This window comes from Dipodomys merriami, unplaced genomic scaffold, assembly GCF_024711535.1.
Source record: "Dipodomys merriami isolate MVZ:Mamm:240054 unplaced genomic scaffold, mDipMer1.0.p SCAF_19, whole genome shotgun sequence".
In the NCBI taxonomy this organism is placed as follows: domain Eukaryota; kingdom Metazoa; phylum Chordata; class Mammalia; order Rodentia; family Heteromyidae; genus Dipodomys; species Dipodomys merriami.
The window spans coordinates 7,871,501-7,887,810 of record NW_027203270.1 but is presented as its reverse complement, the minus strand read 5'-3'; the positions used below and the strand labels follow the sequence as shown (position 1 = coordinate 7,887,810).

The 16,310-nt window shown below is 47.7% G+C and overlaps 1 protein-coding gene across 3 annotated transcripts in view; it reads left to right on the top strand.

Moving 5' to 3' along the window:
- The first annotated feature begins 8,568 nt into the window (after nucleotides 1-8,568).
- Nucleotides 8,569-16,310, top strand: part of Hnf1b (HNF1 homeobox B) — a 59,764-nt gene continuing 52,022 nt past the window's right edge. For 2 of the 3 annotated variants that reach the window (XM_070027164.1, XM_070027163.1), the window contains exons 1-2: nucleotides 8,574-9,169; nucleotides 14,211-14,410. In XM_070027164.1, the coding sequence (XP_069883265.1) occupies nucleotides 8,826-9,169; nucleotides 14,211-14,410 (544 nt within the window). In that variant the 5' untranslated portion in view covers nucleotides 8,574-8,825. Of the gene's footprint in view, nucleotides 9,170-14,210; nucleotides 14,411-16,310 lie in introns of all 3 variants that reach the window. The other variant, XM_070027165.1, reaches the window with a different exon arrangement.

The following is a 16,310-nucleotide window of genomic DNA, read 5'->3' as shown; positions in this document are numbered from 1 at the left end:
ACTTGAGCCACAGTGCCACTTCTGGCTTTTTCTGCTTATGTAGTACTGAGGAATCAAACCCAGGGCCTCTTGCATGCAAGGCAAGCACTCTACCATTGAGCCACCTTCCCAGTTCTATCTGGTAACTTCTATCCAGGTTTCTACTTATGCAAAAATAAAATAAAATTTAGTAGTTTTGTATTTGAGAACAGGAGTCGCCAAGTTTGAATGGAGAAGATGGTTTGTGGAAGGCACGGAAGAAAGTCTGGGTTCTTGTTTTCAATTTGCACTAACGCTTTTTTCATTTCTGCATTAAATTATTTTTGTTTGACCAGCGTGGGGCTCTAACTCAGGGCTTGGGTGCTGTCCCTGGGCTCTTTTGCTCAAGGCTAGGTACCACTTTGAGCCACAGTGCCACTTCCAGTTTTCTGGTGGTTAATTGGAGATAAGAGTCTCACAGACTTCACTGCACAGGCTGATTTTGAACCATAATCTTCAGATCCCAGCCCCTTGAGTAGCTAGGATTACAGGTGTGAACCACCAGTGCCTGGCTTCTGTGTTAGTTTTATAAAAAGGCGCACATGTGCAGTGGTATATATCATAAATTAATTCATATACATAATGAGAATGAGATGCTTAAGCTTCTTTTTAAAATAAAATTTTAGAGCTAGGAATATGGCTTAGTGGTAGAATACTTGCCTAGCATGCATGAAGCCCTGGGTTTGATTCCTCAGTACCACATAAACAGAAAAAGCCAGAAGTGGTGCTGTGACTCCTCAAGTAGTAGACTGCTAGCCTTGAGCAAAAGAAGCTCAGGCCCTGAGTTCAAGTCTCAGGATATATATATATGATTTTATTGTGATTATTAAGGTGTTGTATAGAGGGGTTACCATTTCATAAGTCAGGTAATGAGTACAATTCTTTTTAGACAATGACATCTTTTTCTTCACTTTCTCCCAATTTTAAGCTTCTTTTAAAAAATGACACCTATTCTGCTAATGGACCTTATTCACTTCTTACTTTCAAAAGACCCTAAAGCCATCTTGGGCAGTGTCTGTCATCACAGCTCTTAACTGTTAGGAGCTGTGGATGCATGTCTTCAGCCTTTTATGTATTAAGTCAGTGACTCTTGGCAACTTCTCCTGTTAGATAGATCTTACCGCTAACCCCATTTTTAAAGGTAGAAACACTGGGGCCCAGAGATACTTAGTGAATTTCCCACACACAATGAGCTGGAAATTGGAAGTCTAAATCCTGGCATTTGTCAGTCCTGGGGTTTGAACTCAGGGCCTCAACACTTCCTAAGCAGGGACTCTACCACAAGAGTCATGCCTCCAGCAATCCCAGAATGTTGACTCCAGGACAAGGAAAAAATCAGAAAGCATTTATCCAATTTGATCATCTCACTCAGTTTTGGAAAGTGGAGATAAAAAGAATAAATTCAAGTAACTGTAAGGATCAAATAAGATAAATCCTAGAACAGAGATATAAGCCTCTAATACTTATTACCAGTCATTGGTATTGTAAGTAGCGTGTGTGTGTGTGTGTGTGTGTGTGTGTGTGTGTGTATGGTGTGTGTGTGTGTGTGTGTGTGTGTGTGTGTGTGTGTATGGTGTGTGTGTGTGTTGGTACTGGGACCTGGGCACTGTCCCTGAGCCTCATCACTCAAGGCTAGTGCTCTACCACTTGAACCACAAGCTCCATGCCTGGCTTTTTGTAGCTAATTGGGGTAAAATTTCATAGACTTTCCTGCTCAGGCTGGCTTTGAACTGAAGTACTCAGATTTCAGCCTCCTGAGTAGCTAGGATGACACGTGTGAGTCACCAGCACCCAACAAGAAGAGCTTTTCCGTTACTCCAGCATGTGCCATCAGGAGTAGACTCAGGGCATCTTCTTGTGTGTTACACGAAGGCCTCGTACCTGCTTATGGGTTACACTTTGTAACCCACAGTGTCATGGAACAGACACTAGATGTAGAAGGCATAAGTCAGGAGGGGATGGTTCCAGTACCCTTTGACAGTCATTCTTCCTCTCCAGCCTCAGTTTCCTCATCTGGTAATCGTAGATTGCCTTCTTTGCGGGACTTTTTTTTTTTGAAGATGAAACAATAGGAAAAAGCTCTTTGTAGATCACAAAACATCATACAAATATTATGTGTTGCATATATCCTTTGACAGGAAAGTCTTTGAGTTCCCTCCACCACTCCCCCGCCCCCTCCCCCTCCCACCCTCCCCCCTTGCTCATTATTCAGGATGCTTCTGTGTGTCTCACATCTGTCTGTTTCTCTGGCCTCACCTTGTGAGGTACACAAGCTCAGAAGCTGGGTATTTAACATGGCATTGAAGATCCTAAGTCCAAGTCCAAGGTTAAAATCCTTAACGATTTGTGGGTTGTTAGGTGGGCCCCTTTTCCTAATGGAACTTCCATTTCCTCCCCAGTAAGGTACTATTTGCTCATTCTGCAGGATATATATTTTTTTCTGCCAATTTCTTCATTATTCTCCTTTTTTACAAATGAAGAAACTGAAGTTCAAAGTGTCCAAAGCCACCCTCTAGGACCACTATGGAGCAGAGTAGAGTGACATTTCCTACCCTCTTTTGAAAGGAGAACGTGTGTGTGTGTGTGTGTGTGTGTGTGTTGTGTGAAGATGTGCCAAACACCTCAAGAACACTTATTTAAACATTAATCTGAAAACAGATTCCAGAGAAGTTTCATAAATATTTAAATCTTTTTCTCTAAACTATCATTTATTTACTGCCCATTTGTGAAATACCTACTGTGTGTCAAGTCCACTATTCATTGCACAGATTTGAGTGCCCACTGTGTGCTGGGAACACTACCAATCTTGCTTCTCATGGGTGCTGAAAGGAGAAAAAGGAAGAAATGCTCTGGAGTGAAGGCTCTCCATGCTAGGTGTAGTATTTATTAGTTTAATATCATACTAGCTCACTGGTTTTTAATTTAATCTTTTACAAGCTCCTGGGAACACCCTATTTCTAAAAATGACCCAGCACCAAAGGATGTGGGGCTGTTAAGCAAAAGGCAAGACATCTCATAGCAGCAGGTTTGGACAACGAAAGCTTTGAACCAGAAGGGATTTCTAGAAAGTAAGTTGATGGTGGGATTTGGTGCGTTCCTTTGGGGCTCTCCCCACAGGTTTTATACCTAGTCAACACTTGGTGGTGTATGTGAGTGAATTTATCCCACATGTTGTACCTTTAGAAGGGAGGGAGGATGATGGCCTAGGGAGAGAGCCTCAGGCTAAACGCTATGGTAGAGCAAGCACTTGGTTTGTGCCCTGCTTGTGCTAGTTCCATGCAGTGTTTCTCTTCATGTAACTCATCCATAAATTCCCTTATATAGACATATGATTACAATATAAAAACTGAAGGAAATAATTTGCCCAATGTCATTCTCTATAGTCCCAGAAAACAGCTAGTGTCCCTTGTTATAGCTCCTGGGGAAAATTATTTCTCCTCCCATATGAGGGATCTACTTCCCCACTTCAAAAAGGAAGAAATGAAGTAAGACCGTTTTTTTATGTCAATAGATTTCAACGTGCATAAATGCTCATCCAAGGGTTGACAAACTGTGGCCCAGGTACCAAATCCAGCCAGCCAGATGTTTTAGTAAAGTTTTATTTCAACACAGTCACACACACATATTTTTGTATTGTCTAGAAGAGCAGAGTTGACAGAGTTGTGTAGTTACAATAGAAACATTACGTCTCATCAAGTCTAAAATATTTACTATTTAGTCCGTTATGGAAAACTTATTGAGTCCTGGAAAACACTAGATTTTTTCATGATTGAGAGCTATGCATCAAAGGTAAGAAGTAAGGGGGAAAGAGAGAATAAGGAGATAACTTCTACTGTTTACATTTTTTACTTTGGAATTGCTTTTAAATTATTTTTACTAAGTTATAACTTGCATGAAATAATAGTACAAATAAAGGGGAAAAATGCACATGACCTGCACATAGAAGCTAATGATGTATCTGCCATTTTGATCAAAACATAGAACCTTCTAGCAGTCTAGAAACTTCTATTGCTGTGGATTCATTTTTCTAGTTTTTAACTTTATGCAAATGGAACTACATAGTATATGTTCTTTCATAGGTATGGCTGTTGGAAAGTTATTCAGACTATAATTCCTTTGTTGATAGTACAATAAAACTTGTATAAGAGTGCTTCTTAGGGCTGGGAAGGTGGCTCAGTGGTAGAGTGCTTGCCTTGCATGCATGAGGCCCTGGGTTCAATTCCTCAGCACCACATAAGCAGGAAAAAAAAAGCCGGAAGTGGTTCTGTGGCTCAAGTGGTAGAGTGCTAGCCTTGAGCTGAAGAGCTAAGGTACAGCGCTCAGGCCCCATGACCGGACCCCCCCCCCAATAAAAGAGTGCTTCTCAGATTTTCCTTATAGCAAGTTGGGGGTGGAGAATCCTTGACAGTATCACAGAGATTATCACTTGTCCATTTATTGAAAAAAGAATTTGTTGAGCCTCTACCATGTATCTGCACCTCTCCAGGCATCAGAAAGACAGACATGAAATGGTCCCTGCCTTTCATGGAGCTTACTGACTGTGATGTATTTTTTTTTTCCTGGGCAGCCAAAAAAGTCTCATGACCACCACTATACATAGAAGTAGCCTGAGTCCTTGAACCACTTTCCCAAATTCCTGAATGTGGATATCTCAGTAATTTAAACACTTTTAGGAATTTCAAATCATAGAAAAGTTGGGAAACTCTAGAGGAGGTAAAGAGTCACCCAGAAAGGAGTGGTATGGCTAGATCTAGAACCCTATGATCCTGACCCTGAAGTCTAAAATGTTCTCCAGGCTATATAACATTGCTTTTTAACAATAAGATCTCCAATCTCCTTCAAACTGGATCAGGGTAGTATTTATTAGTTTCCTCTGGAGCTTATTTAATTCTGAGGCTTTCTAGACATTCCACCAAATCAATGGAAAAACCTTGGAGTACGGTAAGCAGAAGAGACTGGAAAGATCAAGGTCCCTCTTCTGAAAGTAAGGAAAGGTAATCAAGGTGGGGGTTGGGGGGGACCTAAACAAATATTACTTCCTCTGCCAAGTAACAGAAGAGGAGAGTTCACAGGAGCCACATTATCTGGTCTGTGAAATCACCAATATGGTGTTCAGAAAACTGGATTTCAATGTATTTTACATCCAGGAACTGCATCTCTGTTGAAAACCCATGAGATCTAAACTACAAATTTAATTATTTGAATAGTAGAGCCCAATGGTTGCTTTAAATTCAGTAACTCAGGAACAAGCTGAGACTATAAGGGGTTAGTTACCCTATTTCTTGGCATGATTATTTCATGGTGTATTTTTTTTTTTGCCTAAATCTGTGAGGGCTTGCCATAGGCCAGGAACCTGTATTTGCTAATCCTTTTTGTACATGTATCTGTTTCCCTCTGTTCACCCCCCTCCTTCCAAATATAAACTTCCTTTTACTGGCTCATCTCCTAAAACCATGTCCCAAAGTCCTGGTCATTAACTCCTGAGCCCCAATCTCAGCCCTTCCACTAATTTACTCCTTAGATTCTCAACATCTTACTTTCCAGTTTTTCCATCACCATTTTATCCTATATGAAGTATAAGCCAAAACTACTTTGATCATACTGAGTCTTCCCCACTTGAGGGCAAGATTTCACTGAAGGATTTTTCATGAGTGAGCTCATTTAGTTAGCCTGTATTACTCACTCCTTGAAGGACTATCTGCTGGTCTGCTTACACCTTTCTTTTTAAATTTCCACAGGAAGGGATAGGTGAACACCTATATTGCACCATTGGCAAAGCCAAAGTGGATCTGTATGAGAGTGTTTCAGGAAGTTGCTGGATATGAATAGCCAGATAATCTAGGAGCCATATCTGAACACTCACATGAAGTTTACCTTGTAAACTCAGTGTGCAATTCCCTGGGCATTCCCTAGGGTTGAAGGAAGAATGAGTTTGCTGATACCTGAATTTTGAGACAGAGGGAAGCTTGGGAATCTAAGGGGGAAGGGGGCTCATAGCCTTTAGAACTACAAATCAAAATTGAGCTAATGAAAGGGAAGTGATGGCTGGCTTTTGAATGGGTTTCCCCAGCTTCACACAGAAAGTGATCTTCATTATACTTGATGTATGCATCACCAGAACAAGTAAGAGTTGGAAAAAGAGGTGGTTCTTCCTGTATATTGATGCTAAATGCTTCAGTATCCTACTTGAGGGGAGAGGAGGAGGCAGAGAAAACTTCTCCAACCCAGTCCAATTACAAAAGGTAAGTATCTTCCCCGGGTCACAACAAACTAGAAGGGCAAGAAGGTGAAATGAAGGTCCTTCTTTGAACTAAATACTTAATGAACTCACTCAGGGAAAGAAGGAGAAAGATAGGTGAACCTTTTGAAGTCTGGAAGGAAAGGCCAACTTCTTTTTTTCTCCTGGCTTCCAGCCTAGGTGGCCCTGGTTTCCTTTGCTGTATATTTCAAAGAGGCATCCTCACTTCTTAGCAGCTGGTTTTGGATCAATTACACCATCATCATGCTTCATACATGTGAGATGTCTGGGCCTGTCCCTAGGGGACATTTCTTCCTCCATGCTGAACTCACTCTTGATTCCTAACTCAACCCCAACTTCTTCCAAACCTCCTGAGTATTGCTGGAAGTGGGAGAAGGTATTCATAGGGGCCCTTTTGCAATTCTGTTGATTTCAAATTCTTGCTTCTAATAGCCCTTCCAAATCTAGCACTGGATCTCTCACCCTAGGAAATGATTTTACTACTAGGAACTAATTTTTTTTTCTTTTTTTTTTGTCGGTTGTGGGGCCTGAACTCTGGGCCTGGGCACTGTCCCTCAGCTCTCCAGCTCCAGGCTAGCACTCTACCACTTGAGCAGCAGTACCATTTCCAGTGCTTATGTGGTGCTGAGGAATCGAACCCAGGGCCTCCTATATGCCAGGCAGGTACTCTACCACTGAGCCACCTTCCCAGCCCCTAGGAACTAATTTCTGACTAGATGTTACTACTAGAGACACACTAGCCTCCTGTCTTCCCAGATTGGAAAATGTGAACTCTCAAAATATCAGATCAAGACTTTGCACAGGTAGTCTCCCTCTATCTAACACCCCCTCTCCCCTCCCCCTCCCCCCCAAGAATGACAGCTATTAGAATCCATTTTCACAGATGAGGAAACTGAGGCTCCGAGAGTGGAAGGGGTAGCTCTGCCCCAGGAGCTACAGGCTGGTGGGTGTGAGGTCGCCTCTTTCCCCATAGTACCTATCAAGTCCCAATGCCCTGTTGGCTCCCTCCCCTTCAGGGCCCCTGGGGAGATGTGGCTGAAACTTCCTACAATGCGGAAAGGCCTAAGGCTTCCTTCCAGGCCAGGCCTGAGTGGAAAAAAACGACTTTCCTGCAGTGGCTTTGTCAGCTCCTTCTCCATTCGGTGCAAGACTCGGGCCACAGCGGCCAGTGACCTTGCCTTGGCAGAGTGCATCTGGGGCTCCAGGCACCGCCGATGATCTGCAACTGCGAACAAACCAGAAAGGGGAACACGCAGCTCCAAGGCGCCCCCCGCCCCACACCCTACACCCCCAGCCGCAGGCCAAGCTTTGCTCTCTGTGCTACAAAAGAGTCCCCCCATAGTCCCAAGTTTTGCCTCCAAAGCCGAGGCTCTTTGATATTCTGGGTTTAAGCTGTGGCGCAGCTAGCTACACGACCCAGGTTAGGCGCTCTCCCGCGGCCTGGCCAGGTTGGGAGCTGGTGCAGCCCGGCTGCGGGGGGAGCTCCACTCCCCGGCGACTCCCTCTGGCCATTCATCAGCCGGTGCCCGCTTCCAAGTGTCCAATCCCCCCCACCCCCCGCCGGGGCCTCCTGCGCCCCTTGTCCACGGCTGTCTGGGCCTGCCTGCCGTCCTGAAAATCCAATCTGCCAAGCCTGGCAGGTCGGTTGAGGAGGGCCTGAGGCCCCAGGTAGAAAAAAAAAAATCTATGGGATCCCTTTAATCCACACTCACCGGGACGAAAGCCACCCCACTTCTCTGGGGGGGAGGGGGGTCTCCAGGCCCATTCCCAAAGGGTCCGCTTCTCCTCCACACCCCCTCGGGTCTTTCAGGTTGACCGCCTGCGGGCACTTCCCAGGCTCTCTTTTATCCTTCTCCTCCTCTCCCTCCTTCCAAGAGCACCCCCCAATTTTCTCCAGCTCTCACCTTGAACCCCCCGGAAGCGTAGTTTCTTCTTTCTGGTTTTTTTTTTGGGGGGGGGTTGATCAAAGCTGAACCGGTAGCCAGTGGAAAAGCCCCTGAGCCCAGGCTGCAAGCTACTCGCTGCTGAACGAGTCCAAAGGTCGGCGAGAGTTCGGCTGATCCACAGAACCTGTAGGGAAAGGTCTGCGCCCTCCCTCCCTCCCCCAACCCCCCCACCCAGCGAGAGGACAATGGGCGCGGGCAGGCCTCGCACGCGCGGCCCGGGTCCCCGGCTCCCCGGCACTGCCCCTCGGGCTGGCCCGGTCTCAGGATTTCCCCCCCCCTCCCCGCCCTCCCCACCACCATTTGCATCTTGCCGAAAGCCGGCCCTCCCCGCTCATTTGCATATCTTATATGGCCTAATGGTGGCGGTCATGGCAAGTTAGAAGTTTTCTGACTCCTCTCGGAGGAGACTCCGGGACCCCAAGGGAGTTAACAGGTGTCGGTGGAGGTTGAAGGGTGGAGGGGTTCCAGGACTTGGGGGTTCACTCGTGAAACTCCCCTCCACCCTGCTCTATCACACCCCACCGACAGACACCTGCCTGCCCTCTCTCGCCCCCCCACCCCTCCCCCCATTTTTTCTCCCCCCCCCCTTCTGTCCTTGGAAAATGGTGTCCAAGCTCACGTCGCTCCAGCAAGAACTCCTGAGCGCCCTGCTAAGCTCCGGGGTCACCAAGGAGGTGTTGGTCCAGGCCTTGGAAGAGTTGCTGCCGTCCCCGAACTTTGGGGTGAAACTAGAGACGCTGCCCCTCTCCCCCGGCAGCGGGGCCGATCCCGACACCAAGCCGGTCTTCCACACTCTCACCAACGGCCACGCCAAAGGCCGCTTGTCCGGGGACGAGGGCTCGGAGGACGGCGATGACTATGACACCCCACCCATCCTCAAGGAACTGCAGGCGCTCAACACCGAGGAGGCGGCCGAGCAGCGGGCCGAGGTGGACCGGATGCTCAGGTAGGCCGGCGGGGCGCGGGCTGCGCGCGCGGAGCGCCTGGAGTGCCGCAAGACACCCCCGGGCCTTGGGCTCGAACCCCTGCGCGGAGGATTTCTGTCTGTCTGTCTTTCTCTCTCACACACATACTCACAAAGCCGGATTGCTGGGCTTCTCTCCCACCCAGATCCTTTGGCGCCCCTCAGCCAGGTGACCCAGAATCAGGCCTGGAACCTCCATCGCCTTCGGTCCAGGCCAGCGTCCAAGGACTCCAAGGGCCTTTTTCGTTCCTTCCCCGTGGGGCTGGAGCTCGGCCGGGAGTAGGGAGTAGGGGAGGTGCGGAGCCTTGGGGCCCTGAGGTTTGCCCAGGTGATCGAAGGTGTGATGGGGGGGGGGGGTGAAACAGCGGTGCTGTCCCGGGAACAGAAGCTTGGGACGCCCCTACAAGCTTTCGTTCGGGCATTTTTATGTTTCTCCCCCACCGCCGCCGCCGCCTTGGAGCGGGGAGTCCAAGGCCGGCCCCAGGGCCGAGCCGCCGGGAAGCCGCCTGTGGCCCGGGGGCCTGGAAGGCACACTTGGGGTGGGGTGGGAGGAAAGGGCGCTCCCACCGGCGGCGCCCGTGCAAGGTCCAGCTTTATCTCCCCTTCCCCAAACCCGTTTAGATGTATTTACAAAAGGGAGGAATTGTTTGCCCGAAAGGGTCAGGGTAGACAGAACCCGCGCGGGCCCAGGGAATCTAAAGCAAAGCCGGGTGGGCTGGGGGTACACGTGGCTAAGACCCCCCAATCGCTGGGGGTGGAGGGGGGGTTGATCTTAATTTGAGAAAAGGAATGGTGTGTGTGTGTGTGTGTGTGTGTACAACTTCTCCTCTCCCGACACCCCAGAGAGAATTAGGGCTGGCTTGGCTGTCTTCTTCCGAGGCAGGCCCTGATCCTTTTGCCGGGTCCTCAGTTGGCCGACACACGCTTTGACAGCTAGTTACTAATTATCCAAAGAGTCCTGCGGTTCCCGGAGACCTCCTCCGGAACACTCGGCTTTAGGAAGGAGCCCAAACCGATTCATGCGCTCCCCACCCACCCACCCCTGTTGTCCCCCACACCGCACTCCCGGGACACTTGAACGCGCGCGTGCTCTCGGTTTCAAGGTTTCCCAGGCCAGGATTGCAGTTTCTCCCGAGATTTCTCAGTCTGCAGAGCCAGTTTTTTTTTTGTTTGTTTGTTTGTTTGGGGGTAGGGGGAGTTTGGGGTGGGTGGGTATGATCTTGCCTTTGGATTTGCGCCCTGGGGAACCTACCTGGTGGTTACCCTCTTGCTATGACCATCGGCATGATTTCTGGGGTTCCACCCACCCACCCACACCCCAAGAAAATGTCTTGTTATACAATTCCTAGATTTGAGGTTTCTCCTCCAGCGTGACTTCAGGCAGGCCGGAGTTAGGGAGTGGGAAGGGGTGTCTCGCCGAGGCGGAGAGGGGGCGATAATGGAGTCCCCCCTTCCTCACCCCCAGCGTCTGGGGCGCCTAGGAGGCCTGGAGGTTGACCTGGAAGCCTGGAGAATCCACCGGGCTCCGGGCGCTGGTCACCGGGGACCTAGGCCCTGCCGCCTGTGGCCGCTGCGTTTAAAAATCCAGGAAGCCCCAGGAGACCCGGGACGCCCCTCTCCGCACCCCGGCCCCCCGCGCAGGGCTGGACGCAGTGGAGATGTAACATCCACTGCAAGCACGTGGAGTTGGGGTGTTATTAATTTATTCCTATAAATCATCAACAGAAAGATACACAAAGAGCCGTGATTAGGTTGAAAAGAGAGGCGGGTTATTCATTGGTCAAGTTGTAAATGCGGCTTAGAAAAGGAAGGAAATCAAAACGCAGATGCGGGGGGGGGGGGTGCTCGCTGCTCGCCCGGCACACTCCACACCCACCCACCCCCAGCTGCCGAGTGCCCCCAGTCTCCGGGGATCCCCCTGAGTCCCGGCCTGCCTCGGCTCCCCAGCCTCCCAGCCCAGTCCCCGGGGCCACCGACGCTCGCAGGCCCCGGCCGGCCGAGAGCCAGGCCCGGCCTCGGGGTCTGCGGACCCTCGCTAGGATGGGGTGACCGGGAACACCAGACCGATCCTGAGGCTTTTCTCATCTTTCCCCTCTCACCCCCCGCCCAAGTGAGTGCCGCCTTCCATACCCCCAACTCCTGGAGTGTCGGACTTGATTAAAAGTAATTTTTCACGAAATCGCTCGCGGTTCCCAGGTCACTGCGCATCGGCTCCAGAGTATCAGGCACCCCCTCCCGTCCCACACACACCCTGTCCCCCCACCCCACCCCACCCCGAGGCGGAAAGAAAAGAAAGCGGGGCGCAGGGAAGGGTGAAGGGGGGGTTACTTTGTGCCGCTTCCCCCCGTTGTCCTTTACACGCCCCGCCGGCGAGGGCTGGAGCGCGGCTGGGGTTTGGCGACTAAGGGAGCGAAGACATGGGACACCTACCCTCCTCCCCTCCGCTCCGACACACACACACACACACACATACACGGGCTTCGTGCTTCCGATGCGTGGGTAGCAGAGCCAGTGTTTGGGAAGGAGCCGGGCGAGCGGACACGAGGTGGCCGCCGGGCTCCGGGGCGGCTTTGACACCTGCGCTCGTTCGGAACACAATAGCCCGGCGCGGCTGGGGCTCCGCGCTGTCCGCCCGGTCTGGGAACACCTGGAGGGCAGCCGAACGTTCCAGTAAAACGCCCCCAGGGGCTCCTCCCGGTGAATACACCCCGGGAAATCTGGGGGTCAGACAGGTAGAAAAGGTGTTGTCACTTCTACGCCATCTTACTCCAAGTCGGAGTCTTGGCACCCTGAGCGAGCGCGGTGGTTTCTAAGGGTTTGTGGGCGCTTTTAGTTGGTTCTTTCTTAACCATCCGGGTTAAGATTCCACTCTTCCCGCACAACCCTGATACCTTATACTCGGTGTCGCTCGGTTTCTTAAAAGCACGCAGAATGACCCCAGGGAGAACATTTAAACAAAAGGAAAAGAGCCAAAGAATACGAAAGCCACACGGGTTTGTAACCTTTAAAATCCAAAGACCCTTTTCCCCCTCCTCCTCTTCCTCCTCCTCCTCCTCCCTGTTGAAGCTATTGTTGATACCTGGTAGAAGTATTTTTCCATCCCAAAGATATCTGTGGAAATATTTGCAGAAATAAGCTATTAAATGCTCTCTGTCTGTTTACATGGGCATGTAGAAAACGGTTATCACCTTATTTTTCGCTGGCTCAAGGTGAATTCTCCACGTTTGAAACTGGAATGCATTTTTTCTGCTTTTGTTTTGGTTTTGGTTTGTTTTTGCTCGTGTAGTTACTTCAAGAACTAAGTCGTCTTACTTAGAAGTAATTTTATCAATACTGAATACTGAAGAAATGTGTTGTTAACTAATATATAATTAATCTGAAAAGTCTGCACTTCTCAAAAAATTCCCTCCAAGCTTGGTTTCTCACAACTGTAATATCAACGGCTTGCTTTTAAAGACCGACTAATCAAATACGTGGGTGCTAATTTGATTACAGAAGGTTTTAATGCATTAAGCTAAATTAATTTCATTTGATATACAGGCACCATTTGTAAAGAAATGCTTAGTACACTACTGTACTGTATCTGTTTTGGCCTCTGCTTTGACATCAGTTTTTTATTGTTTCATCTGAAACCAATTTTCCCTTTATTTTTTTTCCATGTCACATCAAGGTAATTGTGTGTGTGTGTGTGTGTGTGTGTGTGTGTGTGTGAACATTCAGCCAAGAGATTTTTTTGTAAGTCATATAGCTGCATTAAATCAATAATACATGTGAATATTTTGCTTCTTTGGTACTTTTGTTCTATGCTATGCACTATTTTCTTAATTTAAATGATATCTCTCATTTTAAGTCACCTAATCAAGGGGCAAGAAAAGACTAGCCAAATTGAAGGTGTTTTAAATCAGTGAACTTCAAAGACACTAATAATATAAAAGTTTCTTACATACCTGTGTTTAAAAAAAAAAAAGAAAAGTTCTCAGCCCAAACTTGAAATGTACTAGAAACATCACCTTCCTGACTCCCTTACCTATCAGAGGAGAAACGCAAGAACACAGGAAACAAGGCATTTTGGGATGCTTAATGTCTTAGTCTGAAACTGAAATTATTTGTCCTTATTAGATTTTATTTAGGAGGCAGAACTGTGGATACTTTTTTTCCTTGCTATGAAAATAAAGTGTGATTCCTCAAACCCAGGAGGAAGGCTACTATATTTGTGGACACTTTCCTAAGACTTTGAAAACCATTTCACATCTGGCTAAGCTAGTTAGCTTGGGAGATGGACACATATTAAGTACCTTGTTACCCTTATTTGATAAGAGACTATGACACCTTTTCAGAAGGAATATAAGATGGGAAAGGTTTTGAGCAGGGAAGACCCCTATCACTGAAGAACCAGTGTACCCCCCAAGTTCCTCCAATAGGACTCTTCCCTTTTAAGTATTTGGAATTGGAGGAGATGGTAAGAAAGGCAAATTAAAACAAGAGTTTTTGTTGTTGTTGTTCTTCTGCTTAATGAGAACAAGTGCTGGTGGTCCTTGCTCACTCCTGAAAATGAGCTTTTTCTCCTGCTCATCTCAAGAGAGAGCATATTCCATATAGGGCCCCTCAGTGCCTTTTTCACTCTGTGTGTGTATGTGTGTGTGTGTGTGTGTGTGTGTGTGTGTGTGTGTGTGTGTGTGTGTGTGTATGTATTGGAACTTGAACTCAGAGCCTAGGTGCTGGTGCTCTACCACTCAAGCCACAATTTGGTGGTTAATTGGAGATAAGAGTCTCACAGACTTTCCTACTCAGGCTGGCTTTGAACCAAGATTCTCAGATCCCAGACTACTGAGTAGGTAGGATCACAAGTGTGAACCACTGGTGTCTGGCTCCATTTGGGCTTCATTTTAGCCTTATACCTCTCCTAGGTGAAAAAATATGTGAAGATTATTTTTGATAGAGAGAATAGGCAGAACCCCTCGCATGCAAGTATTCCTCCCTGGCCATCTCCACCAACACCCTAACCATTTGCTTATCTGTCCAGTGAGGACCCTTGGAGGGCTGCCAAAATGATCAAAGGCTACATGCAGCAACACAACATTCCCCAGAGGGAGGTGGTAGATGTCACCGGCCTGAATCAGTCACATCTCTCCCAACATCTCAACAAGGGCACCCCCATGAAAACCCAGAAGAGAGCTGCCCTGTACACCTGGTACGTCAGAAAGCAACGGGAGATCCTTCGACGTAAGTGATTTAACCCTGTCTTTGCCTTAAGTCTGGAGGGCTTTTGCTCTCCCTCTGACCCCTGTGGGCTGCCTCAGTTTCCTCTCCATCAAGAAGGTCTTCAGGAGCCCTTGGCAAATATGAGGTGATAGGTGAATGGTGAATTGGCTTGTGTTGTTTTCTTCTCTCTTAGTCCCTTGTTATATTCAGCCAGTTGCTTTGACAAGCCCTTTGGTGACTGCAGCATAATTTGATTTTTTTTGGTCCATTTCCCCCTCCCCCCCAACATTCTTTTCTTTGAAACTTAAGTAGATGACAGAGTAGAATATCTTCCACAAATTAAGCAAAGTATGTCCCTTTGACATATGACCACAAATTAGTCTCTTAAAAAAATCATTTCGGCTGGACACTGATGGCTCATGCCTGTAATCCTGGTTACTCAGAGGATGAGATCTGAGAATCACAGTTTAAAGCCAGCCAGGGCAGACACTCTTATCTCCAAATAACCACCCAAAAAAGCCAAAAGTGGAGCTGTGGCTCAAGTGGTAGACCTCTAGCTTTGAGCCCAAAAGCTCAGGGACAATGCCTAGGACCTGAGTTCAAGCAGTCCGCAAGGCTACTGTTATTTTCCTCCCCTATAGGGGGCGGGGTTATTTAAATGATGAAGACATCTGAATAATCAGAGCCCAAAGCTGTTCTTTGGATTGGAGGGGCTGGGAGTCCTGAAGCAATTTAAAATGCTGACTCACCCTTACCAAAGTTAGTGGAGTTTGAGGACTTCAGCTGGCCACCCTAGGTAAGGGGGAAGCTGCTTGTAGCTGGGTCAGGTGAGATGCAGTGAGAGTACTGCACCAGGAATCCTGGTCTCATCAATTCTTGTCATTCCCAGTCTCATTCCAAAGCTTTCTCCCTGTCCTGAGTCCTTTCCCTTTGTAACACTGAGAGATTTTTGTTTTGAAGTTGAGTGGTAATCAGACTACGCTGGAATGATAATGGTAGGAATGGTAGATTTTTTTTTAATTTTTGGAAATGATCCTTTAACATTATAGTTGAATTATTTTTGATCCAGACTTTTCCCTAGGGAAATTTTTTTTTTGGATTAGCATATACAGGATTATTCTCTGAGCCATATGTTTCTCTATCTTGGTCATGATGTTAATTTCTAGCACTTTCTGGGTAGGGTTTTTTGTTGTGGTGGTGGTGGTGGTGGTGGTTTTTCCCTTCCCTCTCATTGGATGGTCACATTATCCTTATTTGGGGAGGAGTTTTAGGTCTGGGGGCTGGAGGAAAGGTTTGGGGCATGCTTATTGTACTCTGGTTGTCTGCGCTGTGCTTGCGTTGGAAGCATGGACACAGAGAAACTGGAAAAAGTCAAGTGAGAATTGTTTGCTACTTAGGGAAAGAGACCCTTTCAAGTTTGGGCTGGCCTCCAAGCACAATGACTCGCTCTTTAAGGGTTTGTGTTCCTGACATGAAGCAACACTCTAGTTCCTGCAATGTCTGGGAGTCCTTGGGGGTCTTGGGGGGGGCATGTACACGGGCACCATCTCCCAAGCCTAAGAAACTCCTAGGACCCAGCCACCCTACCACCCAGGCTGTGCTGACTTCTGTTCACTGTCAGGAAGGACAGGGCAGCACAAGTTCTAGGACACTTTACAAAGTTAATGCCAGTGTCCAGAAGGGATCTTTTCCTCCTCATTATTATTGTTTTTAAAGGCACACAAAGCATAAAGCTTAGACACTTTCCTTCTATAAATGCCATATGTACACCTATTCTATATCAAGCAGGATGCTAGGCTGTGATTAAAAGCATGGGTCCTTTTCTCCAGGGACTGCATAGCCTTAACTCCATAAGGGAGTTGATATGTTTGAATAAATAGTGACAGCCACTTTCTAAGAGCTGTTAGGAAGGTATGCACAA